Raw genomic sequence first — 26,945 nt, forward strand, 5'->3', positions numbered from 1 at the left:
GTGATCTAAAAAAAATTGAACAGTGAACTTTGCCTTGTAATTTTTCTCACTGCTGTAGGCTATCTCTATTGCAAGTATCAACCTGACCTAAAAATCCACTGAGTCCAGGAGCACCCTGGTGTGATACTTGTGGACTTATGCAATGTCAGGGAATGAAACCAATTCTTCTGCATGCAAGGCACCTGCTCCAGCCCTCTGAGTCATCTACTCAATCCTCAATGTCTTCTTGTGTCTTTTGTGAAACCCATACTGAACATTCAGTCACTTGTATTTTTACTTTCCATATATACAGTTAGATAATGCCCTACTCTTTAACATCTGAATCTCAAAACACAGAATCAAAGGTGAAAACTGAAGAAGAGTTAAAGGGGACACTAGCCCTGAAATATGGAAGTCACTTTAGCTGAACAGAGACTGATTTGCAACTAGAGGGTGGTACAACGATGGCTACCTCTCTGGATCTTTGTGATCAGAAACTTGGTGCTGTGATCAAGCATCTAGCCATCACTACAGATCTCAATGTTTGAAGGATGTGGCCCCCTTCCCTTTTTTGCTTTTTGGGTCATACCCAGCAATGCTCAGGAGTTACTCCTGGCTCTGCGTTCAGGAATTACTCCTGGCGGTGCTCGGGGGGACCATAACGGATGCCAGGGATTGAACCCAGGTCGGCCACGTGCAAGGCAAACGCCCTATCCGCTGTATTATCACTCTGGCCCAGATGTGGTCCTTTTATTCATCTTATTTCCTGAATAAAAAAACTCTACGTTTTTCCAGGAACACACACAATTGCCTGCGACGTGGCCAAGAAAGGGGAAATGGGTAGCTATAACTGTAAAGAGAAATCAAATTCACTGAATTAACGGCAAGTTACCATCTAATCCTTTTGAAATCGTGTCTTAAAAAGGCACCAGAGATCCCAACCAATTACTGTCAGACAAATTCTGCCAGTGGTAGGGAGGTACATTTCTGGAGTTCCTAGTTGTTTTTGGGTCAAACTGACTATGCTCAAGGGTCACTCCTGGCTCAGCACTCAGGAATTGCTTGAGGGATCATATGGAATGCTGGGGATCAAACCTGGCTCAGTCACATGCAAGGGAAGTGTCCTGCCCACTGCACTATTGCTCCGGCCTCAAAACAAGGTTTTTTTTTTCTTTTCTCTTTTTGGGTCACGCCCGGCGATGCACAGGGGTTACTCCTGGCTCTGCACTCAGGAATTACCCCTGGAGGTGCTCGGAGGACCATATGGGATGCTGGGAAATGAACCTGAGTCGGCGGTGTGCAAGGCAAAAACCCTATCCACTGTTCTATTGCTCCAGTCCCCCAAAACAAGGTAGTTTTTTTTTTAATTGAACAAAACTTGCTTACAAATATGTGAAAGGAGAGGAAGAGGAGAAATATGTGTTAAAGAGAGAACACAAGCTTTGCCAGGTGGAAATAAGCAAGCAAGATACGTGTTCTACAGAGAACATGTGGGCTTACTTTGAATTGCTTTTTAGAAGTGATTTTTTTTTTCCTACTCAATTAAATTCTAGCCTCTTTCACTTCTTTCTTACCTCTCATTGTGACACATTCTGTGGGCATGTAATTTGGTGAATAAACTAATGATATAACCAAGTAACAAAGTGACTATCACGTAGCAAGCATTCAATGTTAGGCTTTGGGTTTTTTTGGTCCACTCTGGGCAGTGTTCAGAGCTTACTCCTGGTTCTGTGCTTAGGAATCACTCCTGGGACCATATGTGCTTCTGGGGATCAAACCTGGGCTGGCCACGTGCAAGGCAAATGCCTACCTGCTGTACTATTTCGCCAGCCCCATAAATGTTAGGTCTTATGTATACACATTTAATATTATGTACATGATGATGTTCTGCAGTAATTAGGATCAAGCAGAGAAATAGCAGGAGCTTAATTATGCCTGGAGAATATGGCAAAACATGGGACTGTCTGCTCAACTTGGTGTAAAGGGACTAACATGGAACTTCAGTGTCTACTGCCCTCAATGACTGGTTCTGTTGGAGTCTTGGTTTCACCTCTTGTTTTCTTACCATTTCTGCATTTCACAATTTGGGTCACAGCTGTGGTTGATGAACCGTGCCTCATTTCCCATGCGGTAGCTGTCAATTACCATCCCACTATCCAGGTTCAGACAATAGTGGTCACTGTGATTATGATACTGCTCAATCATTCTGTTCCTGAAGAGGAGAAATTATTGAAAAGTAATTCATGACTTAAGGTTAAAATGAATTTCAAATCTTGCAATTTTTCAGTCTAAATGACTTAACATTCATCACTGTTACCTGAATTCCTGCTCGCTGACCACTTCTCCTAGATATTCGATGATGAACTGCCCAGACTTTAGTGGTTCTTTGGTTCTGATTCCCCAACCTTTTTCCTCAGCTCGAAAACGTTCCAGACATTGCACCCACTCATGCCGCTGTATCCTCTGGTTACAGCATTGCTCACCACAAGGGCAAGTGTTGGGAGAACATTCAGCAAAGATCATTCTATGAAAAAAGAGGTAATTGCACTTCCATCAATACAGATACAGACTCTTACACAAACCCATTTTTTGCTTCTTTAAGTTTTCTTTTTTTGTTGGGGAGTGGTGGTGGTGGTGGTGGCAGTGGCACAGCCAGAGGTGTTCAGGGTTTTCTCCTTGCTCTGCAATCAGAGATCACTTCTGGTGGGTTAGGTGGAGGCATATGAGGTGATGGGGAGCGAACCTAGGATCGCCACATGAAAGGCAAGAACCCTACCCACTGTATTATTGCTTGGACTCCTTTATAAGGGATTTAATTTTTTAATTTTTGTCCACACCTGGTGATGCTCAGGGCTTACTCCTACTGGAGCTCACGGGACCATATGGGATAACGGGACCAATCCCTGGCTGGCAATGAACAAGGCAATGCCCTACCTACTGAACTATCTCTCTGTATCTGTGATACAAATTTTTAAATGAAAATACAAAATTATAATTTTAACAAGATTACTTAACAGTATACAACTGAATGACATTTATAACTTATTAATCTCATTGTTTATGAGCATTCTGACTTTTTAAAATCACATAGTACTGTGCTAAGAATAAATGGAAAGCAGTCCATAGAACGCCCTACCCGCTGTGCTATTGCTCCAGCCCGAAAAAGTAGTATTTTGATGATTAATTATATTCTTGTTCTGAAGCAACATACAGAGTTTTGTAGAAAGATAAAATTTACTATTGTAAATTTACTTTTCATGTGGTGCTGGGATCAAACCAAGGCCTTATACATGTAAGGAAAATGCTCTACCTTTGAGATTCACCCCAGGCTTCATTATACACATCTGTTTGCTTTAGAGTCTCACCTAGCTGTTGCCCAGGGATTACTACTGGTTGTACTTGGGGAAGCATATGCAGTACTGAAGATTGAACCTGGGTCTGGTACATACAAACCAGCACCTTCCCGGCTGTTACTATGTCTCCAACCCCTACTATATATTTTTTAAAAACTAAGCAAGGTAGTTTTAATTGAACAAATCTTGCTTAGATGTAAGAGGAGGCTGGAATGATAATAAAGTGTGTAGGGCACTTGGCTTGCATGCAGCCAACCCAGGTTTGATCCCTGGCATCCCATGTGATCCCCCGAATCTCACCAGGATTGATTCCTGAGCACAGAGCCAGGAGTCAGTCTTGAACACTGCTGGATGTATCCCACTCCACCTCCACATTGAGAGATGTGACAAAGAGGAAATACATGTTCAGGAAGAACATGGGTTTCTTTTGAGTGGAAAAAGCTTAGCAAAGAGATAGAGAGACAAAGAAGAGAGGGAGAACATGGGCTTGAAGAATAAGCCCCGATTCTACACATTTTAGATTTTTTCAGGGGAAGGGACCACACCCGACAATGCTCAGAGGTTACTCCTGGATCTGAATCTGGGTTGGCTTTGTGCAAGGCAAGCACACTACCCATAGTACCAACTTTCTGGACCCTCATATACTTTTTTCCCCCCCATATACGTTTTAAAGCATACATTTCAATATATGCACACTATTCTTTCATAGGCATTAAGAAAAATTCCAATTAACTAACCTATATTTTCTAGTGTATTAACAAATAAAAACTGGTGAATTCAGGGGCTGGAGCAATAGCACAGCAGGTAAGGCATTTGCCTTGCATGCCGCAACCCAAGTTCGATTCCCAGCATCCCATATGGTCCCCTGAGCACTGCCAGGGCTAATTCCTGAATGCATGAGCCTGGAGTAACCCCAAAAAGCAAAACAACAACAACAAAACAAACAAACAAACAAACAAACCCCAAAACTGGTGAATTCAGCAAGACTAGGGTGATAGCTCAATGGGCCGGAGCACATGTTTTGCATGTGGAGACTTGAATTTCAGTCCCAGAACTTCATGGTCCCCTAAGCATGAAGCCAGGAATGCCACCCAAGCACTGTTTGCTGTGGTCCCCAAAAGACAAAAGTTGTTATGCATGTCTCTTACTCTCTCTATTTTTTTTTTTTTTACTTTTTGGGTCACACCCAGCGATGCAAAGGGGTTACTCCTGGCTCTGCACTCAGGAATCACCCCTGGCGGCGCTCAGGGGACCATATGGGATTCTGGGAATCGAACCTGGGTCGGCTGCGTGCAAGGCAAATGCCCTACCCACTGTACTATTGCTCCAGCCCCACTGCTCTCTTTTAAAAAGTTTATATATAGGGGACTAGAGAGATAGCACAGAGGTTAAATGATAGACTCAAATCTCTGGCACCACACCTGGTCCCCTGAGCACTTCCGGGGGTTACTCCTGAGCACAAAGAACATTCCTTTGTGGGGCTGGAGCAACAGCACAGCGGTAGGGCGTTTGCCTTGCACGTGGCTGACCTGGGTTCGAGTTCCAGCATCCCATATGGTAACCTGAGCACCGCCAGGGTAATTCCTAAGTGTAGAGCCAGGAGTAACCCTCCCCCCCCCCCCCGCCCCCGCATCTCTGGGTGTGATCCAAAAAAAAAAAAGCAAACAAACAAACAAACAAACAAGAAACTACAGTCCTTTGCCACAACTCGGTGCCCATCCCCCAAAATAAACCAAAAACTTTCTACTGTTTTTGGAAAGTAAAACAGTTCTATTTGGGAAACATGAAAGAGAAGAGAAAAACCCATGGAGTTAAATTATACATTCCAAATGGGGATATGGTGATTCCAGAAATACAAAACCTTTTTATTTTTCACTAGTTTGAAAATAGTTTCAATTTGAATTTCCCTGATAATAGGTGATGATAAATACTTTTCCATATGCCTATTAGCCATTTATATAAAAGACAATAGAAACAACCAGTGTTGGTAGGGTTGTGGTGAAAAAGGAACCCTCATTCACTATTGGTGAAAATGTCATCTGGTGCAGCCTCTAAAAAGAACAGAATGGAGACTTCTAAAAAAAATTAAACATGCAGCTTCCATATGATCCAGTAACTGCATTCCCTAGCATCTACCTCAAGATAGATTAACGAGAGAGAGAGAGAGAGAGAGAGAGAGAGAGAGAGAGACAGACAGACAGACAGACAGACAGACAGTGTGTGTCTAGGCCCTCACATATGCAATCCAAGTACTCTACATTGAACTACATCCCTGATGCAAACATTTGTAACATGTGAAATAAACTATGGGTGGACAAAAGTGTAACAATAAATGTAATACAGTGCTGAGATAAGAGTTCAGTTAAAATGGGTGTGACCCCAAAACAAAAACAGAGAACAAAAGATAATAAATATTCCTACTAGAGGGTTGGGAGCCAGCTCAAAGTACTGCTTTGTGTGCTAGAAATCGGGGATTGATCCCTGGGCCCACCTGACCCCTGAGCATCACTGGGTTTGGCCCCAAAAGAAAAGAAAAAGAAATATATTTCTGCTTGAAAATAACCACTGAGAGGTTGCTGAAAAATGGAGGATTCTAGAGCAGAACATTTATTTTACTTTGACAAACAACCAAGATAAAATAAGACATGTTTCTAGATTATGACTGGAAAATAAAACTGTAAAAATCAAAGTAAATGCTGCAAGCTAAGAACTTTATGATCTAGAAATATAAATTTTCTTTACCTATAGAATACCCTTGAAAAACCAGAGGGGGGGAAAAATCGCCTTTATTTGGAGGAGATGTGATGCAGAGTAGTAGTACAGTGGGTAAGACACTTTCCTTGCATGCAGCCAACCCTGCTCAAGCTCTGGTACCATGTATGGTACCTCAAGCACTACCAGGATGATCCCTGAGCACTGAGCAAGGAATAAGCCCTGACACAGTTGGGTGTAACTCAACCCCACTCAAAAAAGAAAAAAAAAAAAAAAAAGAAAAAATCCGTGACAGCAGATATGGTACTCTAAGTACTACTAGGATACACAGGACTCACTTAGGACTCACTCCTGACTCTATGCTCAAGTATCACTCTGTCCAGTGCTTGGGAGATCATATGCAGTGTTGAGGTTTGAATCCAGGATGGCTGCACGTGAGGCAGGTCATCTACCCATGCACTCTCTGGGCCTTTGACTGTATGTTTATACAAATGATATAAAACTTTATCTTTATACAAATGATTTCTAAATATGTAAAGAAGCATCCATTATAACATTTTAGTTTTGGTGCAGTCTATGGCTCAAAGTGTGAGCATGCATGCAAAGCATGCATAAGCTCCAGATTCTGAGAAATACTGGGTGTGGTTCGAAAAACAAAATAAAAAAGTCTTAATTTAACATTCATCACCACATCATTCATTCGATGCATGACCACACTGTCATCATATCCCTTTGCTATATAGGTGGCTGTATTGTATCTGAGGGATTCTTTTTGGAGCGTGTCACTCCTTGTGAAGCAGGGGATTAGAGAACATATAATGTTGAAGAGTGAAGGTTTAAAATATACAAGGTATTTAAGTCATTCCTGACTTTTCTTTCTTTCTTCTTCTTTCTTTTTTTTTTTAAAGCAGGCAACACAGGAATTGGGGAAATAGCTCAAAGGACTGGAGTCTCATGTCTGGCATTTAGATGCCCTGAGATAGATCCTTGGTACCTACCGTTGCACTCTCTGGCCCTTAACTGAATCTTTATGCAAGTAATTTCTAAACACATAAAGAAGCATCCATTAGAACATGCCTCAGAATACCTCAAGGCAAAGCCAGGTGGCCCTCAGCACTGTTGCATGTGAACAGGACCATACCGCCAGCCTGATCACTGAGCCATCCCACAGGCACAGCCTAGCCAAGGATCACTGTGAGTGACTGCAGACTCCCTGGGCACTATGCTCAGAGTGTGCCACCAAGTGGTGGTGCTGAGGAGTGAACTCATGATTCACCATTGAGCTATATTTCAACCCCAGACTGTAACTTAATTATTTTTGGTTTTGAGGCTACCCAGGGGACGGACTATAACCGACTGGGGTTGGTTGCATGTAAGCCAAGTATCTTAATCCCAGTACTATCATCACCTAAACCCCAACTTTTGATTGTAGCACTGTAGCACTGTCCTCCTATTGTTCATCTATTTGCTCGAGTGGGCCCAGTAACGTCTCCATTGTGAGACTTCTTGTTACTGTGTTTGGCACATTGAATACGTCACAGGTAGCTTGCCAGGCTCTCCGAGAGGGGCGGAGGAATCGAACCCGGCTCGGCCGGGCCAGCCATAAGCAAGGCAAATGCCCTACTGCTGTGCTATCGCTCCAGCCAGTTGTATTAAAAGAAAAAAATATTTTTTGTGGGGAGGTCAAGTCTGAATGCTCATCACATTCCTGGCACTCTGCTCAGGGAACCATAAGTGGTTCTGGGTATATGAACCCAGGCTGCAGCAGCTGCAGCCACATATAAGACAAGGGCCTTAACTCCTGTACTATCCCCAAAATTTAATTTTTAAATAATCAAAAACTCAACTGCTGGGGCTAGGAAGATAGCTCAAATGGGTGAGTAGATGCTTCTGTAAACAAGGCCCTGAGTTCACTGCATACATCTCGGTCCCTTGCCAATGAGACCCTACTGGCCCTTAGATCCCTATCTCTAACTGTCAGGCCTGTACTGTGGGGACAAGCCTTACTGGGAGTGGCCCTGGATTCCCAAGTACCATTTGGGAGGCCTTCCCAAAACTACTTGAACTGCTAGTAATGACTTATTCAAAGGAATTGTGTTTACAGAATGTGGCTTCTGCACCAGAGAGGTTTACTACTTAGATGCTAGGTTTATCTATAATACATTTTTTAAAAATCTCACTGGACATTTTTCTTTCTTATTTTGATGATGCCAGGAATTCTCAAATGTTCAAGGCCAAGTGCTCTACCATTAAGCAGCATCCTAGACCTTATTGAACAAATTTAAGAAATACTAAGATTCTGACTAGTTCATGAGCTCTTTTTCTCTCTTTGAGTATGTACTCAGAAAGGTCATGGAAGTGTACAAGGGGAAGGCAGCTGACTATAAGCCAAGAAGTGGATCCTCACTACAGCTTGAGCTTGGGACTTCCCAGTATCCAGAACTGTGAGAAATAAATTTCTCACGGTTAAGCAATGCAGACCAAGACAGTCCATCAATTAGGGTTCTTGCCTATTCGATTCCCAGATCTATGCTGGGAGTAGCTCCTGGCAACAATACTTGAGGGTGATATGGTGCTGAGGATCAAACCCAGATTCCAACAGGCAAAGCATGTTCTGTATGTACTCAAGCTGCTGAGTTGTCTCTCTGGCCCACATCAATCAGGTTTTATCTTTGTGGAACACTTGAGGGGAAATCAAAGAGCCTATTTCACCTTTCCCTCCAGATGAAGTACCAAATATATGAAAGCCTTGGAATCAGTTCAGTATAGTACCTGTTGAGGCAGTCGTCCACACAGCCCTCCCTGGTGTCACCATCCGGCTTCTTACAGTTACAGGTGGTGGCTTCGTAACCAGAAAGAGGTTTGACATCAACGTAGACATCTTGAGAGAAGACAGCAAAGAACAGATTGTACATATATGAAATATTTTTTTAAGTGCTAAGCTATAAAGAATATTGATAATATAGAAGTAGGAAAAAATAGCTCCTAAGTTACTCACTTGAACGGATTTTTTTATACAGTGGAACATCTGGCTTTTTGTATAGCTAAAAGAAAAAAGAAATATCTTGATATAGTATTCAACTTTAAAAGCCAGACAGCAGTAACAATCACTAAAATTATAGGAAATTATCCATGTACTCTGCTCAGATGAAATATCTGTAAGACTTTCTGGGTTGTATACACTTGAAGGAAGCAAAACACTTGGTATTAATACTTTTTATCCTGAAATAAAAGTGACTTACTAGATCAGAGTTAAAAGAAGATTAAATGAAACAAAAAAACCCTGCAGCTTAAAAAAAATACAGAAAGAAATCGAAAGGTAAGCTAGGTATTTACTTTTAATTATATATAATAATGTTTGAACCACCATATTAAAAACAAAATTAGATGGGTCAGAGTAATAGTAAGAGTGGTGAGAGTGTTATCCTGTCATGTGGTTCACCCAGGTTGAATTCCTGGCATCCCAAATGGTCCTCTGAGCACCATAAAAATTAATTCCTGAGAGCAGAGCCAAGAGAAACCCCTAAGCGGGGCTGGAGCGATAGCACAGCGGGTAGGGCGTTTGCCTTGCATGTGGCCAGCCTGGGTTCGATCCCCGGAATCCCATATGGTCCCCCAAGAACCACCAGGAATAATTACTGAGTGCAGAGCCAGGAGTAACCCCTGAGCATTGCTGGGTGTGACCCAAAAAGCAAAAAGAGTAACCCCTAAACATCAACAAGTGTGGCCCCCCAAAACAAACCAAACCAAACCTTAAAATTAGAATATTACATATAGATGAATGTTTGAAGGAAAGTGGCTATTCATGTGTCTCACTAATATATACACAGACACTGACAAAAACAGCATTACTAAGTTTTCCAGTAACTGAAAATCCACATTAAGTGAAATAAAAATTAAAAGGCTAGGTCAGAGATATAGGGATTAGGGCACTTGTTTGTGTGCATCTGACTCTGAACTAAGCATTTCCAGGTTGGCCTAAACCTCCCACCAACCCCTCCAGATTTTAATGCAATCATAAAAAAAAAAAAAAAAGAAGACGATGACAAACCCCCAAATGAAACAAAACAAAAAATTCACACACAAAAAAGGAACTTATAGAGGCTGAAGAGATAGTATAGTGGGTAGGGTGTTTGCCTTGCATGCAGCTGATCCAGGTTTGATCCCAGGTACCCCATATGGTCCCGAGCAACTCTAGGAGTAATTCTTAAGCACAGAGCCAGGAGTAACCTCTGAGTATCACTGGGTGTGCCGCAAAAACCTGGGGGAAAAAACCTTATAGGGAAGAGGTAAGGGTATGGAGTGGGTAGGGAAGGGTGTTTACCTTGAATGTGGCTGACCTGGGTTCATTCCAGGCATTCCATGTGGTTCCCGACCAACTGTCAGGACAAACCCCTGGGCACTGACAGGTAGGGGTCCCAAAACAAAATTCCTCCACCTGCCCCTACCCCAAACCCCCCACAAAACCAAACAAAAAGCCCCAAACGAAAAGTAAATTATTTGGGCAGCATTTTATCATAAAAGACATAAGAAAATAGCATAAGAAAAATAGCTACACCCACCAATTTCCCCGGGCGCCGTGTAATCCTATCAACGGCCAAGACCCAGCCAGAGACTATAAAACCCTGCTCCCAGAAGAGAACAGTGCAGTCTCCTGCCTCCCCTCACTGGGGCCCCTTGGAGGAGGGTGGGTTGAGTTTCCCTCCCCATCCCAAGCAGAGCCCCGGCAGCTGAAGACCTCCGGTTCCAGCCACAGCCACAGCCATGCTTAAGACCACTCTCCACACGTTTGGATGAGCCTCATGCATGAAGGAACCGGCCAAGGAACCCAGACGTGCGGCACCCGGGGCGTAGATCTCTAAGCCTGCTCGGATTGGGACAGGGACCTCTTCCACCCAGACCCCCCATCTTCCAGTATGTAGGCGTTACGCCCACCAACTGCCCTGGTGCTGTGTAATCCCATCAACAGCCAAGACCCAGAGGCTATATAAAACCCTGCTCCCGGAAGCGCACAGCTGCATTCGCGGCAGCGCGACATCTTATTATCTAGGTCTTACTCTGGAGAACCTGGCAGGCTACCAAAAGTATCCTGCCCACACGGCAGAGTCTGGCAAACTCCCCATGGCGTATTCAATGTGCCAAAAACCAGTAACAATGATGGGTCTCATTCTCCTGAGCCTGAAAGAGCCTTGAATGTGCACTTTCAAAATCTCAGGGCTAGGACGAAGGAGTCTTTACTGGGGCCTGCTCGAGGCAATCGATGACCAACAGTGAAGAAAAATAGTAACCTAGGGGCTGCAGAGACAGCTCAAAGGGCTTAGGACAAGACTTCCGCAGACAAACCTGGGCTCAATAACTGATACCACACTGTCCCTCAAGCACATAGTAAGGAGTAGCAGTGAATGCCCACCTTGCATGCCCTCTTTTCTGCCACCCTCTCTCTGCTCCCAAAAGGCCTGGGTTGCATTCTTTCCATATAGTATGTCTAAGTTTGATCATGGTACCCAGTTTCCCATTGTTAGTGCCACTCCATCCCCCGAGTGCTGCCAAACATAAGAAAGAAAAACATCAACTTTGTCTGACTATAGCTCATTAAAAGTGCAAGAATTATTCCATCATCTGGGCCAGAGAGACAGTATAGTGGGTAAGGCACTTGTCTTTCACACAACTGACTCAGGTTAAATCCCTGGCACCCCAGTCTCCTGAGCTCCACCAGGAGTAATTCCTGAATGCAAAGGCTAAAAGTAACCCCTGAGCATTGCTAGGTAAGCCCCAACCCTCAAAAAAAGATTTATTCCATTATCATTATCATCTTTCATCTTTCAATGGGTACAATCAAAACACTGTTTTCATTGTTATAAACTCTCTAGAAAAAATACCCAACACCAATCCTTCTAAAATTCAAGAAGATGGGTCAGAGAGATAGTACAGCGGGTAGGGTGTTTGCCCTGCACACGGCCATCCCGGTTTCGATCCCCGGCACCCCATATGGTCCCTGAGCACTGCACCAGGAGTAATTCCTGAGTGCAGAACCAGGAGTAACCCCTGAGCATTGCTGGGTGTGGCCTCGCCCAAAAGGATAAAATTCTAGAAGACAATGTCCATTACTTTTGGCTTTCTAAGAATAATTTGATTTGATCCCTGATTTCATAAAATGGCAAGAGAACTTAGCAAAAATCAGGTATCTATTCAACTCATTTGCCTAAATGTGTATACACCCCAAAGTTTTCATTGTGGGGGATGAGGCTTTGGATCACACCTAATGATACTTGTGGTACCTTATATGGTGCTGGACATCAAACTGAGGTTAGCTGTGTGTAGGGCAACTGCTGTACCACCCTACCATCTCTCTGGCTCCTATAATGGTTCATTTTATTTTGTGGTTTTTGGGAAATAGCTGATAATAGTGGGGAGCTGCTCCTGGCCCTGTACTTGGGGATGCTAATGGGGACCATATGGTAACAGGGATTGAACTCAGGTGTCCTGCACGCAAAGCATGCTATCAGTCTGTTGACTACTACTCTATTAGTTTTTATTTTGGGGTCACATCCAGCATTGCTCAAGGGTTACTCCTGGCAGTGCTTGGGGATGCCACCGGGGATTGAACCTGGGTTGGCTGTGTGCAAAGGCAAACTCCCTATCTTCTGTATCATCATTAGAGTTCCTACCCCATGATTATTTTTAATTTAGACTCAGAGGGCCATAGCTTAATACAAAAATAACTGGGGGGAAACTTTTCACTTAGAAAGGCAAGAGAGAAACAGCACCTTCTTATTTTTAGTTCCCAGTATATTTAAAGATCTTTAAAAGCATGAGAGTGTTAAACATTTTCCCTATTTCCTTTGGTTGTATGTGAAAAATAAATTCCAAACAGAAGGAGCCAACAAATATAAAGCAGGAAATTTCTTAATGCTGCTGGCAGTACATCTAAATTCTCCTGAGACCTCCATGAAACAGGATTCTTACAGAACATAATCTGTGCTACCAAAATAAAAGTCCAGAATATTAACAAAGGTTGCCGAGGGAAGCAGGAACTTACTGCTATTTTGAAGTATGAGTAAAGGCAAATAGGTCACATTAAATATGGATGCGATTTCATTTTTCGTAAGTCTCTAACCTTCACAGGGATACTTCCTAAGATGAGAGCATAACAAAGAGGCAGAGAAAAAGGCTTGCATTCCTCCCCACCCACTCACCCACCCCTCTATTACTTAATAATGAAAACTGGTTAAGATAGGTTCTCTTTACCTGATTATGTTTCCACTGCCAAAGGATGTCATAAGGAAGCTGAAAGTCAATTCTCTTTTGCCTTAGATACTTTCCTGAAACATACAAAAAACACTACCAATTTCAGTGTTTATCACAGAAAAGGTTAAATAGCCATAAAGTCTAATATGCACTGATTAGGAAAAAAAAGACTCCATTTTTAGTTTCATGAATTTTTACATCACAAATTTTTAGTTGCTCTTTGCCATAAGCATATGTTGCTGTTATTGCTGTTGGCCCCAAATATACATGTACTTAATTTTGTATTTAGTTTTTGTTTTTTGGGTCATACCCTGGAGGTACTCAGAGGTTGCCTCTCCTGCTGGTAGTGCTTGGGAAGGGTAAGACATGTGTTGCTAGGAATTAAAACTGGGTCTTCCGCAAAGCATCCCTCCACTTCACCTGTGTGAGCTTCCTCCTGGTCCAGGGTATATTTTAATGGTAGCTACACAAAAACACTTAACATAGCAAATTTACTATCAAACAATAAATGTCAAGAAGAAAACTAGATACTGGCAATTATTTGCTTAATGAAATTATTAACTAGATTGTCTGGTACCTGTTATTCCTCATTATAATACCTAATCTAAGACTGACTCTAAAGAGTTTGGAAAGTAAGTGTTTCCTAACCTTAATTCCTATTTAAATAACTCATCTGCTGGTATGAATATTTATGACATGGGGTTGGAGAAAGCTGAATGGGCTGAATGTATGCTTTGTGTATAGAAGGCCTGGGCTTGATCCCTTGAGCACCAAAGGGTAGCGTGCTGGGTGTGGCACAAGAAAAAGGAAAAAAGAAAAAAAATTGAGGGCTAGAGAGAGTACAGCTGGTAGGATGCTCACCTTGCATGCAGCTGACCCAGGTTTGATCCCTGGCACTCCACATGGTCCCCTAAACCCACCAGGAGTGATCCGAGTAGTGCCAGGAGTAAGTACAGAACACAGTAGGGTGTTGTTCCCCCCTTGTCAAATAGTAAAGGTATGTCAAATCCTCAACATTAGCCAACAATTATTCTGCATGATACAATATATATATGCATAAAACATGTACTGTATTATTAAAGCACGATGATTGTCTTAAGGACATATACTGTGCAAATATTTGAATGATGAACAGAACAAGCTGCTTTTTTTCATGGTACCATTAACAATCTTCTTTTATGGGGGACCAGGGAGTATGGTGGGAAAGGTGCTTGCCTTGCACACAGCCAACACAGGGCTGCACACATGCAAGTCACAGCCGTACCACCTAGTAACTTATCTTTTCGTTCTTCTTTTCTTCTCTTTACAAGTATGTATTATAGCAACAAAACATTTAAAAAAAAGTCAAAGTTGGGGGAACAGAAATATAACTTGGTGGCTGAGTGCATGCTTTCTATGTATGAGGCCCTGGGGATAATTATCAGCGTACACAAACACAAAAATGTCAAAACTGGTCCTTAAAAGACAGAAGAAACTCCCCTGAACATTTTTCTTTGTCAGCAATATTGTATGTGTTTTCTATAAACTGTGTGGAAAGTGCAAGTTGTGCATTTGCAAAAGAATACTTTCTAAGAAAGCAAGCATCCATATCAGTGCTTCTACTAACCTCAAAGATAAATTTTTCTGTCATCTAATGTCTTTCCTTTTTAGTTTATTCAAGAAAATGTAGGGCTGGAGCAACAGTTATAGTGGGTAGGGCCTTGCATGTGGCCAACCTGGGTTCAATCCCTGGTATCCTATATGGTCCCCCAAGCACTGCCAGGACTAATTCCTGAGTGCAAAGTCAGAAGTAACCCCTGAGCATCACTGGGCATCACACACACACACACACACACCAAAAAAAAAAAAAAAAAAACAAAGAAAAAAGAAATTGTAGTAGTACCTATTTTCCTGAGTTCTGGACATTTCAGAAACAGAAACTCCTCTGTGCCCCATGCCACAAACCCTGTAGTCTGGGCAGGCCCCACCTGCCACTCTCTCCCTTACACCAACCCTGGAAAGGATCACCAAGCATGTCCCAAGTTAGCTTTTCAATGGTTGACACCAGCTCAAAGATACACATTCCCTAGGTGTATCTACAGGGAGATACATACTCTCTGCTTTCCCCTGTACTTTGGGAGGGACTGGACTGGAGTCAGCCAGATGAGTGAATAATATCAGATCAGCAGAGCATCTGCAACCTCAACAGTGTACTGTCCTGCCACCAACTGTGGTCCCAAGCAGAGTTGGGGTGGTAAGCAACTACTTCTGAACCATTCTGGTCACAGCTAGACCAGGGCTCATTCATCCCTTCCTGTTCCCAGGGCACAGAGAATCTTCTCAGAGAGGCTGCAGTGATGGGCTGTCTACACCCCTTGCAGTGGGACACCAAAATCATGTCACCAACTTCTGCAGGCTCACTCTCACCTCACTGGGCTACTACTAAGCACACTCTGGGTTTGGGTTCTTCAATGGAAAACATGAATTCAGGTGCTTAGAAACTTTCGGGATGCCCACACTTAGGACTGTGCTATGTGAGGGCAAAAGGTCCTGCAGCCTAAACTTGGAAATTGCAAAACCACCAAACCTTAAAGCAACAATGATGCTGGTTCTTTCACAGAAATCAAGTGTGAGGTTGGGCTCCTATAGTGTATGATCCTGGATTGGAAAAGTCCTCCTCCTAACTGGAATGGGATGTGAACAGGGCCAAGGAAAACAATGCCAGTTCTAAGTTTCCCTGTGTTTTGAGAACTGACACTGGGTCTTTCTTTTTCTTGTCAAATTCTTCACTTGTAAAGCTGATACCGTATGGTTGAAGTCCTCTCACAGGCATAAACAACAGCATCTTCTGGTAGAAAGTGATTAACCTACCGAGTCTGACAAACAGACCATGGTGGTCAACCTTCAGGCCTCCTGTACCATACTGGTGACCTACCCACTTGTGAAGTCAAACCAATTGAAGCTAAGCAAACGGCAGGCTGCACAGGCCAGAGCCCACTGTGATGGCAAGCAGGCATCTGGTAGGGTGTAACTGTGGGAAGCACCTCCCAGCTTCCTGAGTTCTGAATATTCTTGTCCCTGTTACCCTGATGTCCTAAACAGTTATTCTGTGGTTGGTTTTATCTGGTTATAAAAGGGGCACACAGGAGGGACTTGATTCTCACTGTTTTGATTTTCTCTAAGGGGAAGAAGGCACTGGTTTCAAATTCTCTGCCTCTAGGTTAAAAGCTAAGACCTCCCAACCCAGTTTGCCCAAAAGTTACATTTTCCTAACAACAAATCTTCATAGTTGATATAAGTTTTTCCTGGAATTTATTACATATCTTTGCTTTAATTCACAGACAGAGATTTTGGGGAAACGATGAGTTGATTCTTGTTTTTTCTCCTAGTTTCGGAAACCAAAGCCAGGTAATTTCTAAATGACACCTACCTACAGAAATTTTCTTAATCAAAATCTACTGAACATGGTAACTCCTGTGAACCTCTCACTTTGGAAAAAAAGGATTCCTTAGCCAGGTCTCACTTAAAGAAAGGAAAAAGGCTGGGTGTGTACCTTGTAGCAGAGGTCTTGAGCTGCATATGTGAGACTCTGCGCTTAATACCCCAACACAAAAATAAAAAATAAGGGGAAAAAAATCATTTTCCATCAATCCAAAAATTAGATGGAAGATAACTCTTGTGATTACTCTGGGCGCTAGAGTCTGAGGTCTTGGTCTTATTACTGATTATCAGAGTAGCAAAGAAATCCTTTGTTTTTTCCTTTGAAAGAAAATGACAATAGAGTCACTGTAATGAAGATTCTACTACAGAAGTTCTAAATCTCTGTTGACCTTGATGTGGAAGAGAGTAATATTCACGATGATTTTCCACAAAATCAACCCTAAAATAAAACAGAAATGAACAACAAAATCTTGGTGTGTGTGTGGGGGGGGGGGCAGAGCAATAGTACAGCGGGTAGGACGTTTGCCTTGCATGCGGCCGACCTGGGCTCAATCCTCGGTATCCCATCTGGTCCCCCAAGCACCTCCAGGAATAATTCCTGAGTGCAGAGCCAGGAGTAACTCCTGTGCATCGCTGGGTGTGACACAAAAAGAAAAAAACAAAAAATCGAGGTGGAAAATCTCTACCAAACTTCCATTTTAATGTGGTGGCAGGGCAAATGAGGAAATCAAAAGACAGGCACTCAGCAGAAAGAATACAACAATGACTATCCCTTTTTTGTATTTTGAGATGTTATCTTAAAACCTAGACCCTTCTCCCTCCCATGAGATAGTCCACACACTGGAGAAATTAGTTGCCCACCATCCATCTGATAAAGGATTAATATCCAAGAAGTTTATAAGGAAAACAAAAAACAACCCCATCAAAAAATGAGTAGAGATAAACATAAACTTCCTCAAATTAAATACATGCAAACTGCCAAGAGACAAATGAAAGAAATGCACTATCTCACTAAACATCATGGAAATGAAAATCAAAAGGAGGTATCACCTCGTACCACAGAGATTGGCATATAGGAGGCCCAGGTGTAATCCCCTGAGCACCATTCCTGAGTACTGAGCATCAGGAGTAGACCCTGGACATCACCAGATGTGATTCAAACTGCCTCTCAAACCACTTATTAACAAGATCGACTTCAATGGTAAAATGCTTCTGATGGGTGAGGGAGCCTAAGTCACATCTTGCAGTATTCAGGGTTACCATGTGGTAGTGGGGAATGAACTCAGGATTTCCATGTACAAAGTGTGCACTCTAACCTATGATCTACCTCTCTCACCCCTATTTGCTTTATTATTTTTTTGTAGTTTCAGTAATTACTCCACAGCTGGGGACACGGACACACACACACACAAAGTACTCTGCCACTGAGCTATACATCCCTAGATTATGTAACAACTTCAGTTACATAACTAATGTCAAGTTAATCTTAGTAAGAAACTAAAATGGGGGCCAAGGAGACAGTACAGGTATCAGAACACATGCTTTGCATGTGCCTGATCCTGGTTTGATCCTCAGTCTATCCTCAGTTCCATCCAGGGCTACACTGACCATTTCTGAGTATAGTCCCAGAGACTTCTGACTTTGACGCTGTCAGCCCATGCAGTACATTGTCTTTGGGACTAATCATTTGGCCATTCAGCCTAATTGGCAGAGAATTGCCAGGAGTGGCTCCTGGGTCCTCTGAGCACCACTTGGGAGTAACCCTCTCAAACAAACAAACAAAAACAAAACCCAGATGGGTATTAAGAGAGAAAAATCTTTAATTAAATTAAGGGATTTCACTCTGGAGCTCTTAAACCACTATTCACGCCAGGTATGTTTATAGAAATATTGGCACATCCATAATGGCACATTCACTATTCTTCCTAGCCCCTTTAAAATGAACTGATTACTTTATCCTAATTACCTACCACTTCACTATAAAATTTAAATAAGCCAATTAACTATCCAGGCAAAATTAGCAAGACCAAAACTAATAATTTTTTAAAACAGAACTTTTATATTTACTTTTCATTATTAAAGAATAGTTATCATAAAGCTGGATTAGAAAATACCTAAATTTGCAGAGAATTTTCTGTTGCTATGAACTCCCTGGAAACAATAGTTTCTTCAAAGTTAGTTTGGCACTGAGTTCAAAGAATATAAAACTTGTACCTAACTTCACTAAGTAAGCTCTAATACAGTCTTCTAGCCGAGAGTTAAGTCTTTAAGCTCTTATGTTTATTTTTTATACTTTGGGCCACACATGGTAGTGCTTAGGGGTTACTCCTGGCTCTGTACTGGGGGATCACACCTGGCAGGCTGGGAAGTGAACCCAGGTCTGCTGCATGTAACATTAAGAGCCATAACAGCTATACTATCTCTCGGGCCTAAGTCTTCAAACTTTCAATAGTCAAACTCTTTACAACTATCTAATAAGGAAAAATTAAAGCAAATTAAATTTTATCGCAGAACATGTATATATAAAACTTATACATGAAACTTAAAACACACTGCTGGTAACTGAGCACTTAGGGGAGAAAAATTATTAGGTACTACTAATACAGAACAGAACCCCAGATATCTCATGTTGAGAATACTCTAAAGCAAAGGATCAATATTGACTACACAGAGTGTTTCTAAGGAGAAAAAATATAATCTAAATTCACTAATTTGTCCAATTTTTTCTAAATTTTCATTTGTACAATAAAAATTGTTAAGCTTCTGTATGCTATTTATTTGGGTCACACCCGGCAATGCACAGGGGTTAGTCCTGGCTCGGCACTCACGAATTACTTCTAGCTGTGCTCAGGGGAACATATGGGATGTTGGGAATCAAACCTGGGTCAGCTGCATGTAAGGCAAACGCCCTACCTGCTGTGCTACTGCTCCAGTCCCTTCTGTATGTTATTTAACAGATGTCAGAGATTCAAAGAAAACAAGAAGGACAAGCAATCCTACACTCCTGGAACTTTTAATTCAATGGGGTAAACATCCAAAGTCAGTAAACAAGCACAGCAATTATAGATTAGAAAGAAGTAAACAAGGTGCTATAACAGACTCAAGAAAAGAATGCCTCTTTGGTGAGACAGGAAAACAAAGTTAACAAAGCTCCCAGAAGTAAGAAGTGAGAGGTGATGCGGAGGAAAAAACACTAGGGGTGGGGGATGGAGGGTGGGGTGGATAATGGTAAGGAAAGAGGAGAAGGAGGAGAGGAAAGGGGGAGTAAAGGAGAGGGGTCAGATATGAAACACCCCAGGAAGATGCCCTATCAAGAGCTGGCTTCCTGCCTTGTGCACTGAATTGCTGGGATAAGTTCTAACCACCCTCAACTTGAACTAAGTGAGTTGAAAAAATGAACAAGCAGAGATAACTACAAATTACGACTCGATATTAGAACAATTTTGAGTGTTTAGAGTTTGGTAATGTTTAGGTGGATAAAAATATGCCACGAGAACTTTTATTTATAAACATCACTGCCTAAGTTAAAACTGACTTGTTATGCATCATTTCACTTCAGTTATAATTTCCAAGAACATATGGAAAAGGTGAAGAGGGGCCTCACTGTATGAATTAAATGGTAAAGAAAGGGGCTGAAAAATAGTACAGGGCAAAATGAGTCACAGGTGCCTGACTCTGGATCCATCACTGATATGACATGGTCTCCAGAGCAGTGTTGGATGCATCCTTGGGGTTCCTCAAAATTAGTGAGTGCGGCCCTGGTACTGCAGGGCCTGAGCAGCACTGTACCCTCGGGTCTTATATCTTACCATCACTGGGAGTGGCCCAGCCTGCCTAGGAACCTCTATGTAGGCTCCTCATTCCCCACCAAAAAAAGGTAAAGCAAGATTCTGAAGCCACAGGAAATGTAGAAATGATAATGTCACAAATTTAGGATTTCGTCCTAAATCCAAGAAATGGAATTTCCCCCTCCTCAGCAATATACTAAATTTTGTATAAAGAATACTTACCAACATGAATGGGGGCTGGGAATAAGCCATACTCATGCTCTCCTGGAGTATATTCCAATTTCTCCTTTTTTAACTGGATCAATCTGCTCTTTGGGCTGTGATCAAATAAGAATGGGAAACAGTCAGAGACAATGAAACTTCTTCCTGTAGTCAAATACAAAAAGCAACTCTATCAAAATTAATATTTTTTTTTTGCTTTTTGGGTCATACCCGGCAATGCACAGGGGTTACTCCTGGCTCCGTGCTCAGTAATTACCCCTGGCGGTGCTCAGGGGACCATATGGGATGCTGGGAATCGAACCCGGGTCAGCTGCGTGCAAGGCAAACGCCCTACCCGCTGTGCTATTGCTCCAGCCCTCAAAATTATTTTTAAATTTTAAAAAAATTTTTGGTTTTTCAGCCACCCCTGGTGATTCTCAGGAGTTACTCCTGACTCTGCACTTAGGAATTACTTCAAGGGGCTCTGGAGACTGTATGAGATGCTGAGGATTGAACCCGGGTCAGTCATATGCAAGGCAAGCACCTTATCCACTGTACTAATGCTCCAGTACCAGGAATAGTTAATTTAACAGTGTTTCAAATCTTGAGTACAGTACTTTCATGTACTTTCAGAACCTACATTTCTGGTACTATCTAAAGAGGCATAAGAAAAAAAATCACTTGAACATTCTCCAACAATTTAGCAGAATGATTTCTACTTCAGGTTTGATAATAATGATTGTCTTATATTCAGTTAATGACTTATAATTTACTAGGAACTTTCACATACACCATTTATATCATTCTGGGAAGGTGAGAAGAAATGGTAGCACTAGTCGAACAGATCTGAGAAACAGCTGCTCTTTCATGTTAAATGATCTGCCTTAATATTAGTGGCTAGTATGGGAGAGTAAAGAAGATGAGAACCTGTCTATTTAATTTTGGCTTAAAGTTTCTGCAAATAGGGGCTGGAGCAATAGCACAGCAGGTAGGGCATTTGCCTCGCATGCAGCCGACCTAGGTTCGATTCCCAGCATCCCATATGGTACCCCGAGCACCGCCAGGAGTAATTCCTGAGTGCATGAACTAGGAGTAACTCCTGTGCATTGCCAGGTGTGACCCAAAAAGAAAAAGGAAAAAAAAAAGTTTCTGCAAATAAGGGAGAAGACATTTGTGTTCTCTATGAATTATAACATGCTGCCTTAAAAATGACAAAAACCAAGAGAATAAAAACCAAACCAAGCCCCTTTCTGAGGCCAGCAGCTATACTTTATACCCTCTGACAAAGAAATGCCCAGTTCACAAACTAATCTCAAAAAAGACAGCTGGGGACTGGGGAGCGATAGCACAGTTGGTAGGGCATTTGCCTTGCATGCAGCTGACCTGGGTTTGATTCCCAGCATCCCATATGGTCTCCTGAGCACCGCCAGGAATAATTCTTGAGTGCAGAGCCAGGAGTAACCCCTGTGTGTGACGCAAAACAAAACAAAACAAAACAAAACAAAACCAAAAAAGACAGCTGAATCCTCCCAGGGGGGACTGGTCTAAGGGCTGAAAACTCTGGGGTGATTTTGAAGTGGGGGCAGGGGAATCTGCCTTCCTTGCTTGCTTCCAGAAAACCCAGCAGCTCCCACCCACATCCACCACTTTGCCTGCAGAAAAAACGCCCAGCTCCAGAATTAATCTCAAAAAGAACATGATGCCATGTAATCTTCCCAGGCAGACTGTCTGGGATGAAAGCTCTGGAAAGACATAGTAGCTTGTAGCCACATTGACACCCTCCAGTACAGAAATGGCCTAGCTCCACAACTACAGCTGCCAAGCCACCAAACTGTTCCAGCTCCATAGCTCCTGGATCACGCGGCCCCATAAGGGGTTGCACTATACCTCCATATTTCATAAAACTGTTAGTCCAGTAGGATCACAATAAATCTGATGGGAAAGTTGCAGAGAATACCACCAAAGAGTGAAAATAATAACACAGAAGGCTCATCTAGCACCAACCAGCCCAATAAATCCTCAGACAATGACTTTAGGAACACCATTTTGAGATAAACCAATTATCACAGGCTGATTTTTATTGCGTGTTTGTAAATCCATTTACTTTTGTGATGTAATAAACAATATGCAGTAAATGTTTGTGCCTGCTAAGAGACAGGCTAGAGTGGTGGGTGGGAAACTAGGGACACTGATGGAGGGAAGGTTGTTACACTGGTGGTGGTATTAGTGTTTGAACATTTAATGCCTGTAACTGTATTAAGGCCAACTAAGTAAATTATGATGTTATAATAAAATATTACAACCCCCACCAAACAAACAAACAAACAAACAAACAACTCCTAAGCCTGAGCCAGTGAGATACTGCAGGGATTAAGGCACTTGCCCTGTATGTAGCTATGTAGTTGGCCTAGCACTGCAAGGTCTCCTGAGCACAGACCAGGGAGTGGTTCCCAGTACTAATGGGTGTGACCTTTAACAAAAACAACAGAAGAAAAGTCCAGCATATTAACATTTTACAAAAATTAGGTATACTAATACGGGATTTGCAGATGAGAAATCTGAGATCGAATGACGTAAGCTGAAGTTGATCTTGAAAACTGATTATTTGAAATCTGGTTTTAAATTTTCTTTTTTTGTTTTTAGGCCATACTTGGCAGTGCTAAGGGCTTACCCCTGGTGGGTTTGGGCACCATATGGGATGTCAGGGATTGAACCCGGGTCAAATGAGTGCAAGGCACTACTTGCCCTGGATCCTTTAGGCTCTGGCCCCTAAATTTTTTTTTTTAGCTCTGTGTTGTTTTGTGCTGTGCTCAGGGCTTCTGGCTCTGTGCTCAGGAATCACTCCTGTCAGGGCTCAGGGAACTGTCAGTGCTGGATATCAAACCCAGGTTAGTCGCCTGAAAGTGCTGGCCTTCTGTACTCTCTTGGACCCTGAAAACTGACAATGAGCTATGACTAATAATGAGATGATATGGAAAATGAATTTTAGGCAGAGGCAACAGCTGATCTAAGAATCAAAGTCAGAATAAGATTAATGAATTAAAGGGAATATGAAGCAGTTAGGTTAGAGTCACAAATTAGACCATGTAAATTAAAGAAGTGCAAAAAATCTGTAAAACAACTATAAAGTAGCAAAGTCATACTAGTTTGATATACATATCTAAAACCAACATTTTTAGTTTTTGTTTTTGGGTCACACCCAGTGATGCTCAGGGATTGCTCCTGACTCTATACTCAGGAATTACTTCTGGAGGTGCTCAGGGGACCATATGGAATGCCGGGGACTAAATCTAGGTCAGCTGCGTGCAAGGCAAATACCTTATCCAGTGTACTTTCACTCTTGCTCCTAAAGCCAGTATTTTTGTGTTGGGGCCACACTGGGCTGAATCCAGGGCTAATGCCTGGCTCTGTGCTCAGGGAACATTTCTAGCAGGACTGGCTTGTGAGACCCTAGTGTGATACTAGGGATTGAAACTGGGTTGGGCACATGCAAGGCAAGAACCTTATAGGCTGTATGTATCTCTGGGCAAACTTCCCTTATTTAAAGAACCTTTCAAATGATTATTAACAGGAGGGCTGTATGTAGCGATAGCACAGCGGGTAGGGCATTTGCCTTGCACGCGGCTGACCCAGGTTTGATTCCCAGCATCCCATATGGTCCCTGAACACGCCAAGAGTAATTTCTGAGTGCAGTAATCCCTGTGCATCGCTGGGTGTGACTCAAAAAGAAAAAAAAATTATAAATAAACAGAAAAAAAATTGTGGGGTGATATTTACTGGTACTCAGATAATACTCCGAGCTCTCCAGCTCTGTACTCAAGGGCCATTCAAAGCATTGCTTGTGAGATCATGTGGTGCTGATGATCAAACATGGGCGTCATCATATAGCATACAAGGCATGTCCTCGGACCTGACTGTCACCTCTGACTCCAGAAGGCTGCTTTTAATCCAATCTTCTCTCTTTCTCCTCCCTCTCTTCCTCTCTCTCTCTACACACACACACACACACCCACCCCTCTGCCCTCTAGCTCTCTCTGCTTTCTGGCTCACACCCACCAATGCTCAGGCAACATTCCTGGTTTTGCAATCTGAAATTAATCCTGGCAGTGTCAGGGGACCATATAGGATGCTGGGGATTGAACCTAGGTTGACCTCATGCAAGGCAAACACCCTCCTGACTGTACTATCGCTCTGGCGCTATGCTTACTTTCAAAGTCAAATTTATCAAGAAAATAATTGTCTAGAGCCAGGCACATTGCATGAAAGAAAATCTGGTGCATACTTCATTTGAAAATTATTCAAGTTAACTAAAATAGATGACATAAAAAGGTTTCATTTAGGACTTGAGACATAGGACTATGGGTAGGACACTTGCTTTGCTGACCAGAGTTAGATCCCTTGACACCACAGATGGGTGTGGCCCAAAAACCAAAGGAAAAACAAACAATAATTGTAAGTAAAGCTAATTTTACTGTGTCATCAGAGCAAGTTAGAGTAGTCTTTTATGTTTTTTGTTTGTTTCTGGGTATATCTGGTGATGCTTAGGGGTTATTACTCTCTCTGCACTGAGGAATCACTCCTGGAAGTGCTTGGGGGACAATATGCAATGCTGGGAATCAACCCAAGCTTAGCTGCTTGCTAGGCAGGTGTCCTACTTTGTACTATTGCTCAGTCCGAAAGTTGTCTTTTATGTAAAAGAACAATTAGGAAGAAATTTTTTGGCACTTTGAGATGAACAAATATATAAAACTATTACCAAAAAAATCCAAGGCTGTAATGGTAGCTCAATGAGTTGAGCACATGATCCACACAGCACCACATGATCTCTAAGCACTGCCTGGTACAAATCAATGCCATATATGCACTCTAACACTGTCCTCCCATTGTTCATAGATTTGCTCGAGCGGACGCCAGTAACATCTCCATTGGGAGACTTGTTACTGGTTTTGGCATATCAAATATGCCACGGGGAGTTTGCCAGGCTCTGCCATGAAGGCAGGATACTCTCGGTAGCTTGCCAGGTTCTCTGAGAGGGATGGAGGGATTGAAACCACGTTGGCCACATGCAAGGCAAACGCCCTACCTGCTGTGCTATCGCTCCGCTCCAGCATGCCATATGTATGTCTAAGATATGTGATACCATTTTAGTAATATTGAATATAATTGTTTTCCTTGTTCTCAGCCAAGTCTGACTTCTAAAAAAATTGTGGGGGGTGGGGGGGGGGAAGCATCCCTGTTATGCTCTGGGTTTATTGCTATTATGTTCTTATTCTTATTATCTTCTGGGCTCTGGGCTGATTCTTTTTTTTTTTTTTGAGATTCGACAATTAGTTTCTCTTTATTTTTTTTGAAGATAATATTTATAACATTCAAGCTGGCACAGGACTAATAGTTTGATTATACAAAGACTGAATGTACATCAACAAAAATTGAAGGATGTGAACAATAAGAAAAGCAGCAACTTTCTACTCTTAAATTCTGTTCTTTTATGCCAACTCCACAGTGAATGTAATTTTGTTTTAACGATACCATAACATATTTGCATTTTAACTTACTAGCCTATCTTTTTTTTTCTTTTCTTATATTTATTTATTGGAGCACTGTGGGAAAAGTTACGAAGCTTTCAGGTTTAAGTCTCGGTCATACAATGATCAAACACCTTTCCCTTCACCAGTACTCATTTTTCACCACCAAGAACCCCAGTATACGCCCCCACCCCGCTCCAAATGCCTATGAGGCAGATGATTTCTACTTAACTCTTCTCTACATTGATTACATTCATTATTTCGAGAAAAGATGCACCATTATTGTTTAGAATTTCCCCCCAACAATCAGAATTGCTGAAAAGGCATTGTGAAATAATCTGATTTCTATAGCTGGTTATGAGAACCATATGATGTCGTGCGGGCGCTATCGTTTGCATTTCTGATATTTTACTAGGTAAGTCTGGAGTGATTTCTGCAAAGAGCCAGATAATTACGAGATTGGTTTCCGTGCGTCTGGTGTTATGGCCGTGCCGGAGAGCTGCTCATGGGGGGCAACTCATGACCTAGGTAGGGCGTGAAGGACGAGCTTGGTACCGCCCCTCTTCCCATGAGACTGCAGTTGCCTTGTCACCACTGGCTCATACCTGGCTTTCCAATAAGCCCGCTTGAGCAATCAGTGCTACAGTGCTACAGTGTGTGTAAATGAGAAAAGCCCTTTAGACCAAGAGAGGAGACCTAATAGGCTAAGTAACTGCTTT

General features: G+C 42.3%; 1 protein-coding gene across 2 annotated transcripts in view; it reads right to left on the reverse strand.

Annotated features, from left to right (window-relative positions):
* The window catches only part of ASH1L (ASH1 like histone lysine methyltransferase), a 181,611-nt gene that overhangs the window by 29,066 nt on the left and 125,600 nt on the right, over positions 1-26,945 (reverse strand). For both annotated transcript variants that reach the window (XM_056123618.1, XM_056123619.1), the window contains exons 7-12: positions 20,723-20,817; positions 13,293-13,366; positions 9,043-9,088; positions 8,817-8,925; positions 2,297-2,503; positions 2,045-2,191 (exon numbers count right to left, since the gene is read on the reverse strand). In XM_056123618.1, coding sequence (XP_055979593.1) covers positions 2,045-2,191; positions 2,297-2,503; positions 8,817-8,925; positions 9,043-9,088; positions 13,293-13,366; positions 20,723-20,817 — 678 coding nt within the window. The remainder of the gene's footprint in view (positions 1-2,044; positions 2,192-2,296; positions 2,504-8,816; positions 8,926-9,042; positions 9,089-13,292; positions 13,367-20,722; positions 20,818-26,945) is intronic.

The sequence above is a fragment of the Sorex fumeus genome, unplaced genomic scaffold (genome assembly GCF_029834395.1).
Source record: "Sorex fumeus unplaced genomic scaffold, SorFum_2.1 ptg000047l, whole genome shotgun sequence".
Taxonomy (NCBI): domain Eukaryota; kingdom Metazoa; phylum Chordata; class Mammalia; order Eulipotyphla; family Soricidae; genus Sorex; species Sorex fumeus.